Below are 19,712 nucleotides of genomic sequence, written 5' to 3'. Positions count from 1 at the left end.
TATGAGAGCGTTCGATCAAGATAAGTGTGAAGGGTGCTAGTGTCATTTTTTTCCTTTTTATAAATATATGTTGTTGAATGTTTTTATGAAGTTTATACTACCTATTTTGATATATGGATTATATATTTATTTATTTATTTTTTCTGCTTATTGTTTTACTGCTTGTACAGCACTATGGTCAACTGTGTTGTTTTATTCAGTGCTTTATAAACAAATTTGAATTTGAAGATCTGGTCTCCACATTCACCTCAGACGAGCGTTTCCTCATGATCAGTGTGGAGTAAAATCAGTTTGACGAACTCCTGCAGGTTCTTGGCTTGTTTGCTGCTTGTCCAATCAGATTAGAGGAGATTTTTCTGCATAGTAACAATATGAAGGATGCAACATTATTTTTCCCATTAGTAGATAAAGTGAAGGTCGTGTGTGTGTGTGTGTGTGTGCAGGATCGAGCAGCTGAGCGCGGCGCTGTGCTGTAAGGAGCGTCTAATCCGCGAGCTGACGGAGGAGAGGACAGACCTGAGACAGAGAGTGAGACACATGGAGGAGCAGCTGCAGAAGCTGTCTGTGTCTCTGCTGCAGAGAGAGAGAGACGCGCAGGTGTGTTTGAAAGTTGGTCGGACCGACACACGAACACACAACAACAAACGTGTAGCCAATGTGTAGAAAACAGACGTGTAGAAAACAGACGCGGACGTTTGCTCTGATTCGCCCCATCCTGAGTAACACTGGGTAACACTGGGTAACACTGAGGAACACTGGGGAACACTGAGTAACACTGGGTAACACTGAGGAACACTGGGGAACACTGGGGAACACTGAGGAACACTGAGTAACACTGAGTAACACTGAGGAACACTGAGTAACACTGAGGAACACTGGGTAACACTGAGGAACACTGGGGAACACTGAGTAACACTGGGTAACACTGAGGAACACTGAGTAACACTGGGGAACACTGGGTAACACTGAGTAACACTGGGAAAAAACAGAGTAACACTGGGGAACACTGGGTAACACTGGGGAACACTGAGTAACACTGGGGAACACTGAGTAACACTGGGGAACACTGAGTAACACTGAGTAACACTGGGGAACACTGGGTAACACTGGGTAACACTGAGGAACACTGAGTAACACTGAGGAACACTGAGTAACACTGGGGAACACTGAGGAACACTGAGTAACACTGGGGAACACTGAGGAACACTGAGTAACACTGGGGAACACTGAGGAACACTGAGTAACACTGGGGAACACTGAGTAACACTGGGGAACACTGAGTAACACTGAGTAACACTGGGGAACACTGAGTAACACTGGGTAACACTGGGTAACACTGGGTAACACTGAGGAACACTGAGTAACACTGGGGAACACTGAGGAACACTGAGTAACACTGGGGAACACTGAGGAACACTGAGTAACACTGAGGAACACTGTGGAACACTGAGTAACACTGAGTAACACTGAGGAACACTGAGTAACACTGGGGAACACTGAGGAACACTGAGTAACACTGAGTAACACTGAGGAACACTGAGGAACACTGAGTAACACTGGGGAACACTGGGGAACACTGAGGAACACTGGGTACCACTGAGTAACACTGAGTAACACTGAGTAACACTGGGTAACACTGAGGAACACTGAGTAACACTGGGGAACACTGAGGAACACTGAGTAACACTGGGGAACACTGAGTAACACTGGGGAACACTGGGGAACACTGAGGAACACTGAGGAACACTGGGTACCACTGAGTAACACTGAGTAACACTGAGGAACACTGAGTAACACTGAGTAACACTGGGGAACACTGAGTAACACTGAGGAACACTGAGTAACACTGAGGAACACTGAGTAACACTGAGTAACACTGAGTAACACTGAGTAACACTGGGGAACACTGAGGAACACTGAGTAACACTGAGTAACACTGGGGAACACTGAGGAACACTGAGTAACACTGGGTAACACTGAGTAACACTGAGTAACACTGGGGAACACTGGGGAACACTGAGGAACACTGAGTAACACTGGGGGACACTGAGGAACACTGAGTAACACTGAGTAACACTGGGGAACACTGAGTAACACTGAGTAACACTGGGGAACACTGGGGAACACTGGGTACCACTGAGTAACACTGAGTAACACTGAGGAACACTGAGGAACACTGAGGAACACTGAGGAACACTGGGTAACACTGAGGAACACTGAGTAACACTGGGGAACACTGAGTAACACTGAGTAACACTGGGGAACACTGGGGAACACTGAGTAACACTGAGTAACACTGGGGAACACTGAGTAACACTGAGTAACACTGAGTAACACTGAGTAACACTGAGGAACACTGAGGAACACTGAGGAACACTGAGTAACACTGAGTAACACTGGGGAACACTGAGTAACACTGAGTAACACTGAGTAACACTGAGTAACACTGAGTAACACTGGGGAACACTGAGGAACACTGAGTAACACTGAGTAACACTGAGTAACACTGAGTAACACTGGGGAACACTGGGTAACACTGGGTAACACTGAGTAACACTGAGTAACACTGGGGAACACTGGGGAACACTGAGTAACACTGGGGAACACTGGGGAACACTGAGGAACACTGAGTAACACTGAGTAACACTGAGTAACACTGAGTAACACTGGGGAACACTGGGGAACACTGAGGAACACTGAGTAACACTGAGTAACACTGGGGAACACTGAGGAACACTGAGGAACACTGAGTAACACTGAGTAACACTGAGTAACACTGAGGAACACTGGGTAACACTGAGTAACACTGGGGAACACTGAGGAACACTGAGTAACACTGAGTAACACTGAGGAACACTGGGGAACACTGAGTAACACTGGGGAACACTGAGGAACACTGAGGAACACTGAGGAACACTGAGGAACACTGAGGAACACTGAGTAACTGAGGAACACTGAGTAACACTGGGGAACACAGGGGAACACTGAGTAACACTGAGTAACACTGAGTAACACTGAGTAACACTGAGTAACACTGGGTAACACTGGGGAACACTGAGTAACACTGAGTAACACTGAGTAACACTGAGTAACACTGAGTAACACTGAGTAACACTGAGTAACACTGGGGAACACAGGGGAACACTGAGTAACACTGAGTAACACTGAGTAACACTGAGTAACACTGGGTAACACTGGGGAACACTGAGTAACACTGAGTAACACTGAGTAACACTGAGTAACACTGAGTAACACTGGGGAACACTGAGTAACACTGGGTAACACTGGGGAACACTGAGTAACACTGAGTAACACTGAGTAACACTGAGTAACACTGGGGAACACTGGGGAACACTGGGGAACACTGAGTAACACTGAGTAACACTGAGTAACACTGAGTAACACTGAGTAACACTGAGTAACACTGAGTAACACTGGGGAACACTGGGGAACACTGAGTAACACCGAGGAACACCGAGTAACACCGAGTAACACCGAGGAACACCGAGTAACACCGAGTAACACCGAGGAACACCGAGTAACACCGAGTAACACCGAGTAACACCGGGGAACACCGGGGAACACCGAGTAACACCGAGTAACACCGAGTAACACCGAGTAACACTGGGGAACACTGGGGAACACTGAGTAACACCGAGTAACACCGGGGAACACTGGGGAACACTGAGTAACACTGAGTAACACTGAGTAACACTGGGGAACACTGGGGAACACTGAGTAACACTGAGTAACACTGAGTAACACTGGGGAACACTGAGTAACACTGAGTAACACTGAGTAACACTGAGTAACACCGAGGAACACTGAGGAACACTGAGTAACACTGAGGAACACTGAGTAACACTGAGGAACACTGAGTAACACTGATGAACACTGAGTAACACTGAGTAACACTGAGTAACGCTGGGGAACGCTGAGTAACGCTGAGTAACGCTGAGTAACGCTGAGTAACGCTGAGTAACACTGAGTAACGCTGAGTAACACTGAGTAACACTGAGTAACACTGAGGAACACTGAGTAACACTGAGGAACACTGAGGAACACTGAGGAACACTGGGGAACACTGAGTAACACTGGGGAACACTGGGGAACACTAAGGAACACTGAGGAACACTGAGGAACACTGAGGAACACTGAGTAACACTGAGGAACACTGAGTAACACTGAGTAACACTGAGTAACACTGAGGAACACTGAGGAACACTGGGTAACACTGAGGAACACTGAGTAACACTGGGGAACACTGAGTAACACTGGGGAACACTGAGGAACACTGAGTAACACTGAGTAACACTGAGTAACACTGAGGAACACTGAGTAACACTGGGGAACACTGAGTAACACTGAGTAACACTGAGTAACACTGAGTAACACTGGGGAACACTGAGTAACACTGAGTAACACTGGGGAACACTGAGGAACACTGAGGAACACTGAGGAACACTGAGTAACACTGAGTAACACTGAGTAACACTGAGGAACACTGAGTAACACTGGGGAACACTGGGGAACACTGGGGAACACTGGGGAACACTGAGTAACACTGAGTAACACTGAGTAACACTGGGGAACACTGGGGAACACTGAGTAACACTGAGGAACGCTGAGTAACGCTGAGTAACGCTGAGTAACGCTGAGGAACACTGAGTAACACTGAGGAACACTGAGTAACACTGAGTAACACTGAGTAACACTGAGTAACACTGAGGAACACTGGGGAACACTGAGGAACACTGGGTAACACTGAGTAACACTGAGTAACACTGAGGAACACTGGGTAACACTGAGGAACACTGAGGAACACTGAGGAACACTGGGTAACACTGAGGAACACTGAGTAACACTGGGGAACACTGGGTAACACTGAGGAACACTGGGGAACACTGAGGAACACTGAGTAACACTGAGGAACACTGAGGAACACTGAGGAACACTGGGGAACACTGGGGAACACTGAGTAACACTGAGTAACACTGAGTAACACTGAGGAACACTGAGGAACACTGAGGAACACTGAGTAACACTGAGTAACACTGAGTAACACTGGGGAACACTGAGTAACACTGAGTAACACTGAGTAACACTGGGGAACACTGAGTAACACTGGGGAACACTGGGGAACACTGAGTAACACTGAGGAACACTGAGGAACACTGAGGAACACTGAGGAACACTGAGGAACACTGAGGAACACTGAGGAACACTGAGTAACACTGGGGAACACTGGGGAACACTGAGTAACACTGAGTAACACTGAGTAACACTGGGGAACACTGAGTAACACTGGGGAACACTGGGGAACACTGAGTAACACTGAGGAACACTGAGGAACACTGAGGAACACTGAGTAACACTGAGTAACACTGGGGAACACTGAGTAACACTGGGTAACACTGGGGAACACTGGGGAACACTGGGGAACACTGGGGAACACTGAGTAACACTGAGTAACACTGAGTAACACTGAGGAACACCGAGGAACACCGAGTAACACCGAGTAACACCGAGTAACACCGAGGAACACCGAGGAACACCGAGTAACACCGAGTAACACCGAGTAACACCGGGGAACACTGAGTAACACTGAGTAACACTGGGAAACACTGGGGAACACTGAGGAACACTGGGTAACACTGAGTAACACTGAGTAACACTGAGGAACACTGGGTAACACTGAGGAACACTGGGTAACACTGAGTAACACTGAGGAACACTGAGGAACACTGAGGAACACTGAGGAACACTGAGTAACACTGAGTAACACTGAGGAACACTGGGGAACACTGAGTAACACTGGGGAACACTGGGGAACACTGGGGAACACTGAGTAACACTGAGTAACACTGAGTAACACTGAGGAACACTGAGGAACACTGAGGAACACTGAGTAACACTGGGGAACACTGAGTAACACTGAGTAACACTGAGTAACACTGAGTAACACTGAGTAACACTGGGGAATACTGGGAACACTGGGGAATACTGGGAACACTGGGGAACACTGAGTAACACTGGGGAACACTGAGTAACACTGGGGAACACTGGGGAACACTGAGTAACACTGGGGAATACTGGGAACACTGGGGAACACTGAGTAACACTGGGGAACACTGAGTAACACTGGGGAACACTGGGGAACACTGAGTAACACTGGGGAATACTGGGAACACTGGGGAACACTGGGGAATACTGGGAACACTGGGGAACACTGAGTAACACTGGGGAATACTGGGAACCCTGAGTAATACTGGGGAATACTGGGAACACTGGGGAACACTGAGTAACACTGGGGAATACTGGGAACCCTGAGTAACACTGGGGAATACTGGGAACACTGGGGAACACTGAGTAACACTGGGGAATACTGGGAACACTGGGGAACACTGAGTAACACTGGGGAATACTGGGAACACTGGGGAACACTGGTGAACACTAGGGAACACTGGGGAATACTGGGAACACTGGGGAACACTGAGTAACACTGGGGAATACTGGGAACACTGGGGAACACTGAGTAACACTGGGGAATACTGGGAACACTGGGGAACACTGGTGAACACTAGGGAACACTGGGGAATACTGGGAACACTGGGGAACACTGAGTAACACTGGGGGATACTGGGAACACTGGGGAACACTGGTGAACACTGAGTAACACTGGGGAATACTGGGAACACTGGGGAACACTGGTGAACACTAGGGAACACTGATCGGGGTTCGAGACTCGGAGCAGAGGTTAGGATTGGAAGATGAGCTTTGGAGGCGGAGCCATAAAGAAGGGGGTGTGTTTGCTTAGGTTGATTTCAAAAATCAACAATGTTCAGCAATGACTCTGAGAAATAACATACTGCACTTTTAAGCACTACATAAACTACAGAATGGAAAGTGTTTCCATAACATAAAAACATCTATTTGACAATTATCGCATCTAACCCTTTTCATGTGCGATAAAGAAAGCAAACAGTGTGTGAGCGTCACTGCGGGGAGCAGAAAGTGTCCGACTCTGTTTTCAAACACACATGTTGATGTGAAAGACTGCGTTCACCAGCTGAACTGCTCTAATCTGTCAGATATCCGTCACATTTCTCCACAGACTGTTTTAGGACCATGAGGACCGGGGTTTTTACCATTGTGACATTATTTTCATGATTGTTAATCACATTTAGAATTCAGAGAAAGATAAAACCCTGAATTCTCTTTACAAAAAAAAAAAAACATTTGTAGTGGAAAATACAGATTGACAGATGTATTTACTTCTTTGGTATAATTGTGTCGCTGTAATGATTGTTTCTTTGTGTAGTTTTATGAAGAGGAGTTGGGCCGCGAGAGGCTCCGTGTGCAACAAGAGATGCAGGTAAGAGTGTGTGTGTGTGTGTGTGAGTGTGTGTGTGTGTGACTAGTTCTTAAGACACATTCTTAATATATTGTGACGAACCCTTACTAAAAAAGAAGTTTATTCAAGTGTGCTTTTATTAGAATACTTCTTTTAAACTAAAAATAAGAAAGTATAATTTCAATCTACCTTTTTTTGTATTTCTCAGAAATATATTTAAAAGTGTTTGAAGTATGTTTGACTGACAGAAAGGTTGCAGTATATTCGGTCTATACTCAATCTTTCAGATATACTTATAAGAATAATTAAAGGTGCTATATGTAACTTTTCTTCTAAAATGAATCCTTTTTTTTATTGCCTGTGTGTGAAGGGGTTGTAATCACACATTACAATGATCCACTTGTCAGTATTCCTATTTCTATGTGAAGTCTCCGGGTCGGATTTTCTGCGAATCCATCGGATGTGACGTGCACGCGCTCCCGAGCCTCTCTTCTTTATATACAGTCTATGTGACGGCACTGCAGCTGACGACATGAGTCTAATAACACCAAACACGACCTGCCTCCAGCACAACACACACTCCAGCACAACACACACTCCAACACAAACTCCACATAAATATACAAAACAAAAATGTATCTGCTGAAGCTCGTCAGGCCAAACGTGAATCGGATCGACTTAGGACGAAAACACGGATCAACATCGGCAGAGCGTTTGAATTATGGAGAGACCTCCGCTATTTTTATTGTGATAAATTACAAGTTTTCAGATATGCTGAAATAAATAATGGTAAACTGTAATGAAATGCCAAGGTAAACTACAACATACATGAGACATGAAATGAATACAAAAGACTGTTCCAGGATAACAAAAAGTAGGTGCTTTAGGATGTAACTTTTATTTTATGTGCTAGATCTACTGTCTAACGTCACTCATCCCACTACTATCATATTGTTTATAATACACATTTCCAGACACGTTCAGTACAGTAATGTTACTTCCTACGATCTTACTGTTACACTGAAATTGTTCAGTCTAGTTCACTAACTGTTTTCGCTATCATATTATACATTCACCTATGTTGACATTGCTGATTGTGAAAGATACACGAATAGTTAGTGAAATGCCTTATGCTAGATAACACCACAAATGTAACGTTATCATGGTACGAGCATGGAGCATTAGTTCAACGTCAAGCTGATGAAAGTAGCCTATTATTGTAACGTTGCAGTGGGAGTTTACATGAGTTTCCAGCATGTTGTGTGATGCTTTCTCCGGTGTGTTGAAAGTCTCAGTGTGGCCATGAGTGATCGCTCCTGTGTTCGAGCACGCGCACGAGCGCTCTTGTAAAAATTGGTTGCAATCTGAAACATCACCGATAGAGGCCGCTACAAAATACATATAGCACCTTTAAGTATTCTAAGTATACTTGGCTTGTAGTTGTGTTTAAACTTTTGATTGAGTAGCCTAAATACTTTCACATAGTTTTACATACAATCTTATAAACTTATAGAGTTAAAGTGCAGTTAAAGGTATATTTGAAGTATAAAAAATTAATACCTGAATAGGAATATAGTATAGTATACTTAGGGTGTATTCACACCTGCCTTGTTTGGTTCGATTGAATCAAACTCTAGTCTGTTTCCCCCCTTGGTGCGGACCTTTTGGGCAGGTGTGAATACAGCAATCGAACTCGGGTGCGGACCAAACAACCGAACCGAGACCCAGCTGAAGAGGTGCTCTCGGTACGCTTCCAAACGAACTCTGGTACGGTTCGTTTACGGTGTGAACATGAACCGACCCAATTGCAAGAAAGCACTGCGCCTTTGAGTTAAAATGCTTCCGTAGTCGGAGACTTTGGCATAATGGTTTGTGTAATTGTTGTTCAAGTGCGAAAGAGAATTCCATTCCGGCGCACTGTCTGGCCACACGATACTGCTGCGCGTCTTTCTGCGCGTCGTGTGTGTGCGTCATTGGAATGGAATGAATGAGTGTGTGCATCAGGACATTCACATACAGAGCGTTCTCTTTAGTCTAATCGCGCATAGATGTAAAACAAGCTTGCAAGCGTTAACATTGATAGCACTTGTTAGCAGTATACAATAAAAATCTCATTATTTGAATGTATGAACATAGCCCCTCTCTATGAATGAAAACTTTATACCTTATATGTCTTCTGCGCAGTTTCTTGATATTGCGTTTGTACAGAATAACACAAAATTAGTAAAAGAACAAATATTGCAGTACGAAATATCTCCATGCTGAGCCTTTTTTGCACTTCCTGATTTCCCTACTTGAGAATCCCTGTCCAATGAATGGACGACCTTAGCACACGTGTGGTTTTGTTTACAAATTTTGGTTCACTTGCAAAAAGAGCAGTGTGAAAGCGAACCGTACCAAAAAAAAAAAAAAAAAAAAAAAAATTTGGTCCGGACCAAAGCAAGTGAACTATCGGACTTTCCTGGTGTGAATACACCCTTAAAGTGCAAAATAATATATTAGTAGTAATTACATAGTAAGGGCCAGATGTTACAATCCCAACTGATTGTAAAATGTTATATTGTGTGTGTGTGTGTGTGTGTCTGAGAGAGTTAGTGAGAGAGTGTCGGGTTAGTGTCGGGTTAGTGTAGGGTTAGTGTCGGGTTAGTGTAGGGTTAGTGTAGGGTTAGAGTCGGGTTAGAGTCGGGTTAGTGTTGGGTTAGTGTAGGGTTAGTGTAGGGTTAGTGTAGGGTTAGCGTCGGGTTAGTGTAGGGTTAGTGTTGGGTTAGTGTCGGGTTAGTGTCGGGTTAGTGTCGGGTTAGTGTAGGGTTAGTGTAGGGTTAGTGTAGGGTTAGTGTTGGGTTAGTGTAGGGTTAGTGTCGGGTTAGTGTCGGGTTAGTGTCGGGTTAGTGTAGGGGGATAGAATAAACAGTTTGTATAGTATAAAAGCCATTACGTCTATGGAGAGTTCCCACAAAGATAGCCAACCAGACGTGTGTCTGTGTGTGTGTGTGTGTGTGTGAGAGAGAGAGAGAGCGTGGCATGTGTGTGTTCAGAACAGTCTAAAGATCGTCTCTAGTTTGTTTGTAAATGTTTTAAAGGAACAGCAGATAAAAATAAAGACTTCTATAACCGTCAGGACGAGACACATTCTCTGGAATTCACAACCACGGTTCCCGTGGCAACGAGCCAGGTGCATTGTGGGACCGATAGAGGCTGACGTCTGCAAACACAACTGGGCTGAATTATTGAAGTCTTTGTCCTGAACTAAAGTGTTTTAACTCCTGTCTCAGATCACAGCGCACTGATACACACATTTACTGTGCAAACAAACACTGACATGTTCAAAAGCGGCAAGAGTCTCTTACTGTGATCCTGAAAACAAATGATACACTCCCTGCATTATTAGAACCAGACGGCACGTTTTCATGTGGTCTGATACATGATACATGAGCAAATAGAGAGACTTCAGATGTGGTCACTATTGTGTTCCATACACACACACACACACACACAAACTACTGGAACCTGCTGAGTGAGAATGAGACCTCAGGGTAAAACTCTTTTGTGAAAAGAATTGAGTTTTATTTACGTTGCCATCTTTGATGTCACTTTAGTCACTGTCACTATGGTTACAGCTGATCTATCCCATCACATGTTCGTACAGACAGTGTACGAGACACTATTGTGTCAACAGGATATTTCAACACTCAAATTCACAAATCATTCTCAAAACTGGCCTTAGTATAAATAATAATAATAATATGTCTATCGAGAGTGACATTCTCCAAAAATGGGATTTTACTGACATTATCAAGGACTTTTCAGCTAGAAAACAAGGAAAAATGTTTCTGAAGTTATGTCAATTGAATTTTTTAATACATGAGCATAAATGTAAATGTATATGTATTGGCTAATGGGGTTAGGTAAAGTTTATGTAAAGGCACCCCTGCTCACAGGTCATGCTCAGGGTCAGGGGTCAGGTCACTGGTCAACAAGTGTTATTATTACCAATGGCGTTTTGGGACTGGCAGTCGTAGCGATTCACAAACATGAATCTGGCCTGGCTTATTTATGCAGGTAACCTGCATTAGACATAATACATGACTGGACTGTAGATCAAATGTTAAAACAGTAAGCTTAACATGATACATATAGATATAAAGCATGAGTCGTCATCATCATACAGATGTGTATTTCTCGTCTGGTGACATTAGAGGCTCGCGCTGCTGCTGATCTGTCAATCACTCCGAGGGGCGCGGGAACGCGCAGACCCGCATCACCTCACTGTATTCTGACTGGAACGCGGAAAATATGACCAAAATATTGTATTTCACAGATTATTGTTCTTTTTCTTGGCTTGTCGTTTTTCAGTCGACGTTCTATTGTATAATGATGTGTAGTGATGAGTGATGCACCCCTGCGGTGTGAGATGGTTTAAGCCTTCTTTCATCTGATGACGCGACCGCAGAATCTCTGATCTCTCTCTCTCTCTCTCTCTCTCTCTCTCTCTCTCTCTCTCTCTCTCTCTCTCTCTCTCTCTCTCTCTCTCTCTCTCTCTCTCTCTCTCTCTCTCTCTCTCTCTCTCTCTCTCTCTCTCACACCGCTGCCGTGTTCCGGTGATGAAGAGAGAGAGAGAGACGGAGGCGCGTGTTCCGCATCAGACACACACACACACACACACACACACACGGAATATCGACTTCGGCAGCGTTTGTCCTCGTGTTTTTGGCCCGACTCGCCGCAGTTGAACTCTCAGATGCATCTCTGCTCCAGCGCTCGCGGATTATGATCATTTTTCTGCCGCTTTCATGGACTGCCATCTATGAAGACACCCTGAGGACTTCATTACTCCGAGCCGCAGTCTCATATATGGTGATTAAGCTACGCTTTTGTTTATACTATGATCTCTGATATTATCTAAAAATTTTACAAATATTTGTACAAATATACAAAACATATTGAATTTGACTACATGAAAACAATAGGACTGTTTTTGTTTGGAATCCAAATCTTTTTCTTTTCTTTTTAAACCAAAGGACAGCAGGTGTTTCAGAATCCAGTGAATATCCCGACTCCAGTGAATATCCCGACTCCAGTGAATATCCCGACTCTAGTGAATATCCCGACTCTAGTGAATATTTGACTCCAGTGAATATCTGACTCCAGTGAATATCCCGACTCTAGTGAATATCCCGACTCTAGTGAATATCTGACTCCAGTGAATATCTGACTCCAGTGAATATCTGACTCCAGTGAATATCCCGACTCCAGTGAATATCCCGACTCTAGTGAATATCTGTCTCCAGTGAATATCTGACTCCAGTGAATATCTGACTCCAGTGAATATCTGACTCCAGTGAATATCTGACTCCAGTGAATATCTGACTCCAGTGAATATCCCGACTCTAGTGAATATCTGACTCCAGTGAATATCTGACTCCAGTGAATATCTGACTCCAGTGAATATCTGACTCCAGTGAATACCCCGACTCTAGTGAATATCCCGACTCTAGTGAATATCTGACTCCAGTGAATATCTGACTCCAGTGAATATCTGACTCCAGTGAATATCCCGACTCCAGTGAATATCTGACTCCAGTGAATATCTGACTCCAGTGAATATCCGACTCCAGTGAATATCCGACTCCAGTGAATATCCGACTCCAGTGAATATCCCGACTCCAGTGAATATCCGACTCCAATGAATATCCGACTCCAGTGAATATCCCGACTCCAGTGAATATCCCGATTCCAATGAATATCCGACTCCAGTGAATATCCGACTCCAGTGAATATCCCGACTCCAATGAATATCCCGACTCCAGTGAATATCCCGACTCCAGTGAATATCCGACTCCAATGAATATCCGACTCCAGTGAATATCCCGACTCCAGTGAATATCCCGATTCCAATGAATATCCGACTCCAGTGAATATCCGACTCCAGTGAATATCCGACTCCAGTGAATATCCCGACTCCAGTGAATATCCGACCCCAGTGAATATCCCGACTCCAGTGAATATCCCGACTCCAGTGAATATCCCGATTCCAATGAATATCCGACTCCAGTGAATATCCGACTCCAGTGAATATCCGACTCCAGTGAATATCCCGACTCCAATGAATATCCGACTCCAGTGAATATCCGACTCCAGTGAATATCCGACTCCAGTGAATATCCGACTCCAATGAATATCCGACTCCAGTGAATATCCCGACTCCAGTGAATATCCCGATTCCAATGAATATCCGACTCCAGTGAATATCCGACTCCAGTGAATATCCGACTCCAGTGAATATCCCGACTCCAGTGAATATCCCGACTCCAATGAATATCCGACCCCAGTGAATATCCCGACTCCAGTGAATATCCCGATTCCAATGAATATCCGACTCCAGTGAATATCCGACTCCAGTGAACACCCCGACTCCAGTGAATACCCCGACTCTGTTGGGATGAAGGAGGTGTGTCGTGTGTGCTCCGGGGATCTGTGTGGGAACCAGCGGCGATGGCTCTTCCACCCGTCAGCCAAGCTAAAGCTGCAGGTTCTGTTGTCTCAGGCTCTTGGCCGCGAGCTTCAGCGCGACGGGCGCCGCGAGTTCGTCTGCAGCAAGTGCTCCTTCATGCTGGACCGCATGTTCCGCTTCGACACGGTGATCGCCCGCGTGCAGGCGCTGTCCCTTGCGCGTCTGCGCAGACTCCTGCAGGAGAGGGAGCGTCTGCGCATCTGCATCACTGCGCTCTATAACAAACACAACTTGCAGGGGGCGCCGGAGGCGAGCGCTGATGACCCGTCCCTTCACCAGTACTGTGCGCTGCTGCAGGAGGACCTCACCTACTCCATGCACGAGTCCTGGGCGGAGGACGAGGAGCAGATGTGGGAGTGTTCCCTCAATCCCCCGTGCCGCACGTTAGAGTCGTCCTCGCGCAGGTGCCGAGCGCTGCGTGTCTCCGACGCTGACTACGAGGCCGTGTGTAAAGTGCCCCGGAAGCTGTGGAGGAGCGTCTCCTGTGGCCCGTCCACACGCTACTCCAGGACCGCCACCGGGAGCGCCTGTGGGGAAGAGCGGACCGCCACCGGGAGCGCCTGTGGGGAAGAGCGGACCGCCACCGGGAGCGCCTGTGGGGAAGAGCGGACCGGCACCGGGAGCGCCTGTGGGGAAGAGCGGACCGGCACCGGGAGCGCCTGTGGGGAAGAGCGGACCGGCACCGGGAGCGCCTGTGGGGAAGAGCGGACCGGCACCGGGAGCGCCTGTGGGGAAGAGCGGACCGCCACCGGGAGCGCCTGTGGGGAAGAGCGGACCGCCACCGGGAGCCACTGGACGTCCAGCTCATCAGACGGTGATCACACACTCCGAGAGCGGCTGAGCTGCGGCGGCTCGCTGGAATCCCTGGATGCGTCTGAGGAGCATCTCGGGGCATCCGAGGAACCTCCGTCACGGCTGGCGCTGGTTCTGCTGCAGGACTGTGTGTACCGGCCCGTCCGGACTCCTCCTGGCTGCAGGCTCCCTGTTCTGGTGCATCCTGGGGTTTTTAATGGAGGAGCTAAACTGGCCAGTCCAGAGCAGGGGATCCTGTTTGGTGGAGCGAACCACATGATGCTGGAGCCGGAGAGAGACACGCCGGAGCCGGAGAGAGTCCCGCTGGAGCCGGCTCTGGAGGAGTCGGAGCTGCAGGACGAGTACCTGCCCTTCTGTTTCCGGAGGCTCCCACAGGTGAAGCGTTTACTAACAGGACCGTAAGATCCGTGTTGCTTTGGGTCGGCAAACGGATGCATTCAGATGTCGCTTCCCACACGGTTTGTGCTGGCAATACATGTTTCATGCATGTAATGATTTAAAAACACAACTGTCCCATTCAGTTTTTGTCATGTTCATCACTTTGCATATTTTGGGTCTGTGAGGTTCATGGCAATATTTATTTGAGATGCACCGAAATGAAAATTCTGGGCCGAAACCGAAAATTCAGGATTAAATACAAATACATTATTTAATCAAACTTGTTTAATAATCAACACTCAAATAGCTAAAACTGAGTTCTACAAATAGGACATAAGGCTGTTTTTATATAAACTTTTTTATGTCATGATTGTTTCTACTCACAGTTTATTGTTGTTTAAATGTTTATATTTCACCAACAAACTGAATAACTTGTTTTCATGACAGATCTATTTAAACATACATTAAGTATATAAATATGTACATTAAATAATGAAGACGTCACAAACAGGTTAAAGCTCCAGTCCGTAACTTTAAGAGAGCAGCCAGAAAAATGGAGCGCAACTGGAAGAAAACTAAACTAGAGGTATTTCGCATTTCATGAAAGGAGAGCTCGACTGCATACAGAGAGGCCTTAAAAGCTGCTAGATCTGCTTATTTTCAACCCTATTAGAAGAAAATAAACACAACCCTAGGTATTTATTTGAAACAGTGGCTAAATTAACGAAAAATAAAACTTCAACCCCGGACGTTTTCAAGCAACACAGCAGTAATGACTTTATGAACTTCTTCACTTACAAGATTGATAATATTAGAGAGAAAATTATAACTATGCAACCGTCCACTACAGTATCGCATCAGGGAGTGCATTGTAGTCTCCCTGAGGAAAAACTCTGTTCATTCCTTGCTATAGGAGAGGAAGAATTGTCTGAACTCGTTAAATCATCTAAATCGACAACTTGTATGTTAGACCCTATACCGACTACGCTACTGAAAGAGATGCCTCCAGAGGTCATAGATCCTCTTCTTAATATCATTAATTCATCTTTGTCACTAGGATACGTAAGCTCTTACGTACCAAAAACTTTTAAGCTGGCTATGATTAAATCACTTGTTAAAAAAACGCAACTTGATCTTAGAGAATTAGTCAATTACAGGCCGATCTCGAATCTTCATTTTCTGTCAAAGATACTAGAAAAGCAGTATCCTCACAACTGTGTTCCTTTCTTGAAAGAAATATCTGAGAGGATTTCCAGTCCGGATTTAGACCGTACCATAGCACTGAGACCGCTCTCATCAGAGTCACAAATGATCTGCTCTTATCATCCGATCGCGGTTGTATCTCTCGATTAGTGTTACTCGATCTTAGTGCTGCATTTGCTAATTACTAAACACGTAATATGCATGTGCACGCTGTCAGCGTTTTCACAGATTCGCGTTTTTGAAGTTTACACAGAGATGATAACGTTTTTCAAAATTATTCAACGCTTGCACTTGGATCCTGTTTCAGAGTGTGTGTTCTCGAGCTCAAACACTGTCGTGTGAATGAGCGGCCGGGACACATTAACAGTGTCTGTCTTCAGTAGAGCGGTGTCGTGTTAGCGGCCGCTGAGTTAATCACTAATGATCTTTACAACGGAAGTGAATCAATCAAAACTAACTTTATCTGGACAATAACTTTATTATAGAGCTGCTGTAAAGCCTAAACAATCTCTGTTACTGTAATCTCCTGTTATCACTGTAAAGCTGCTGTGAGGAGGTGTGTGTTGGTGAAGCTGCTATGAAACATCTATATTGTTAAAAGCCCTATATAAATGAAGGTGACTTGACTATAATGAATATATAATACAGTGCATATATTTATCTGAACGCTCCCCTCTAGAGTTATTTTTCTAGTTGAATATTGAGTTTATGGTCACTGAATGAGGTGAATGTGACGTTACATGACATTATTCTCACATTATTGACGACTTTCTGCGGTTTAAACACTGATTGATGGATTACACGAGACATGATTGATTTCAGTAAGTGTTTTGAATCTTTCAACTTTCCTCCTGATGTTCATTGATGTTTATTTGCTGCTGTAACTGGTAGTAAAGAGGAAGATCGGCTAAAGCGATCGGTCACGCCGTAATAAAATCAACAGCATTTTAGTTAAGATTTTGCTTCTTAAAGTAACAAAGCACAAATCTTTTTGATTACTGGATGGTAGACGCTACGAATGTTTAGTGAAGTTTTGTTCACGCATCAACAGAAAACAGCACAGACTAAAACATTTTAGATTTAAGAAACCGATTAAAATGGAGGAATCCAGAGCTAGTGTCGCACAGCTGACGTGTTTAACTGCTAATGTCAAGAAAAAGACACTGAACACGGAAAAAAACGTGCCATCGGAGAAGCGCTAGTTAACAAAACTGCTGTTTCGGCTGAATATTTCCGGTAGCTGATATTTGGGTGCATCCCTAATAAAGACATTTTAATGTTTGGTTTATTTGTCTCGTTGTTTTTGTGCGATATAGAGTTCTGGTGCTAAGTCGCTACTTTAGGTTGAATCTTTTAAAAAGCACCAAACCAAAAATAAACATCTGCAGTTTGTGTTTGAGGTTATTCGCTTAATAATTTTTCACCTGATCAGCTTATAAATAGGAGCTGAAGCTGAATCAACACAAACTGTTCCTGCTCCAAACCGGCACTGATGAATGAAGCCACTGTCTGAGCCGTACCGTCATCAGATCAGAGATCTTTTGTGTTCTCTCTCTTTCCTCACATCTCTCTATAATCACTCGTTCTCACTGAAGTCTCCGTTAACCCACAGATAGCCTGACATTTACAGTTAAATAGGTTAACATGGAGAGTGTGGCAGAACCACTGGCCTAGATCTCTCACGAAGCCCTCTAGCCAAAACACACACACACACACACACACACACACACACAAAGTGATGTCTGACCTCAATGCATCACAGTTAAAGGACCTCATATGCGTCAGAATAAACAGTCAGATGAATACAGTCCAAATTCATGTACTCAAAGATTTTCTAAAACATTGACCGTCGATGCTCTTTTGAATAAATTAAGCAATACTGGTGTGTGTGTGTTGTGTGTGTGTGTGAGAACCGGACGATATTAAAAGCAGTTCAAATCAGAGTTTATTTTCCCCAAGAGTTGACACAAGTACAGTAGGTTCCAGCAGTGTAAACCAGGTCTGATGTTGTGTTGTTCTGACCGGAGCTGGTTGTGGGTTAGGGTCAGGGTTCTTCAGGGTTCTTCAGGTTTCTTCTCTGGTTTCTTCAGACTCTGATGGAGGAGCAGCAGACGCAGACGCTTCAGTTTGATCACAGCGCGGGACAGTGTGTCGCTCAACTGCAGAATGCACAGATGCAGGTCGAGGCTCTGCAGACTCAGATCCATCACAGCGAGACCAGCAACAAGGTACAAGAGCTACACGACCCACAAAAAACATTAAAAACATTGATAATAATCATAAGTGTTTCTTGATCATCAGATCATCATATTAGAGTGATTTCTGAAGGATCATGTGACACTGAAGACTGGAGTAATGATGCTGAAATTCAGCTTTGATCACAGGAATAAATTACACTTCACTGTATATTCACATAGAGAACAGCTGAGTTACACTGGAATAATTTGTATTCATTTCTGTGAATCAGTTCAAAACTCTGATTTAGTGATTCGTTCGTTCATGTATATTCACTCTAAAGTGTCTCATGTTCACTTTTTAAAGTGCTGTAGTTTAGTTTTTGTTTGTTTTGTTGACTGCCGGCTCAGATGTTTGTGTTTGTGACTCAGAAGCTGCAGGAGAAAGTGTGTGAGATGGAGTCAGAGCTGCTGTCCATCAGACAAGCTGCACAGAACCAGCAGAGAACCATCCAGAACCTCACAGACAGCCTGAGAACGAAAGACACAGAGGCGATTACACACACACACACTCATTCACTCTCTCTCTCACACACACACACACACACACACACACACACTCTCTCTCTCTCTCTCACTCACACACACACACACACACACACACAAACTCTCACTCACACACACACACACACACACTTACACTAACACTCACACTCCCCATCCAGACAAGCCCATATTCATGCTCTCTCTCTCTCTCTCTCTCTCTGTGTGTGTGTGTGTGTGTGTCTAGACTCAGGAGCTCTACCATGTGATTGAGGACCAGAAAAACACACTGTGTAAACTCACAGAGACACACCAGCAGCAGCTGCAACACACACAGGTGAGCACACACACACACACGGATACAGTGCCTCCGGAAAGTATTCACAGCGCTTCACTTTTTCCACATTTTGTTCCACAATTTATTAAAAATAAAAAAATCACATGTACATAAGTATTCACAGTCTTTGCCATGACACCCAAAATTGAGCTCAGGTGCATCCGGTTTCTACCCATCATCCTTGAGGTGTTTCTTCAACTGGATTGGAGTCCACCTGTGGTAAATTCAGTTGATTGGACATGATTTGGAAAACGCACACCTGTCTATATAAGGTCCCACAGTTAACAGTGCATGTCAGAGCACAAACCAAGCCATGAAGTCCAAGGAATTGTCTGTAGACTGCCGAGACAGGATTGTATCGAGGCACAGATCTGGGGAAGGGTGCAGAAACAGTTCTGC

General features: G+C 44.9%; 1 protein-coding gene across 8 annotated transcripts in view; it reads left to right on the top strand.

The window, feature by feature from the left end:
• The window catches only part of LOC130078121 (myomegalin-like), a 129,088-nt gene that overhangs the window by 8,039 nt on the left and 101,337 nt on the right, over positions 1-19,712 (top strand). For 4 of the 8 annotated variants that reach the window (XM_056243627.1, XM_056243628.1, XM_056243631.1 and 1 more), the window contains exons 1-4: positions 13,760-15,053; positions 18,350-18,487; positions 18,866-18,985; positions 19,224-19,313. In XM_056243627.1, the coding sequence (XP_056099602.1) occupies positions 13,794-15,053; positions 18,350-18,487; positions 18,866-18,985; positions 19,224-19,313 (1,608 nt within the window). In that variant the 5' untranslated portion in view covers positions 13,760-13,793. The other 4 variants (XM_056243629.1, XM_056243630.1, XM_056243632.1 and 1 more) reach the window with 3 other exon arrangements.

The sequence above is a fragment of the Rhinichthys klamathensis genome, unplaced genomic scaffold (assembly GCF_029890125.1).
Source record: "Rhinichthys klamathensis goyatoka isolate OS25496 unplaced genomic scaffold, OSU_Roscu_1.1 h1tg000818l_1, whole genome shotgun sequence".
Classification (NCBI taxonomy): domain Eukaryota; kingdom Metazoa; phylum Chordata; class Actinopteri; order Cypriniformes; family Leuciscidae; genus Rhinichthys; species Rhinichthys klamathensis.
The sequence above is the reverse complement of the archived record's forward strand: the minus strand, read 5'-3'. Positions and strand labels throughout refer to the sequence as shown.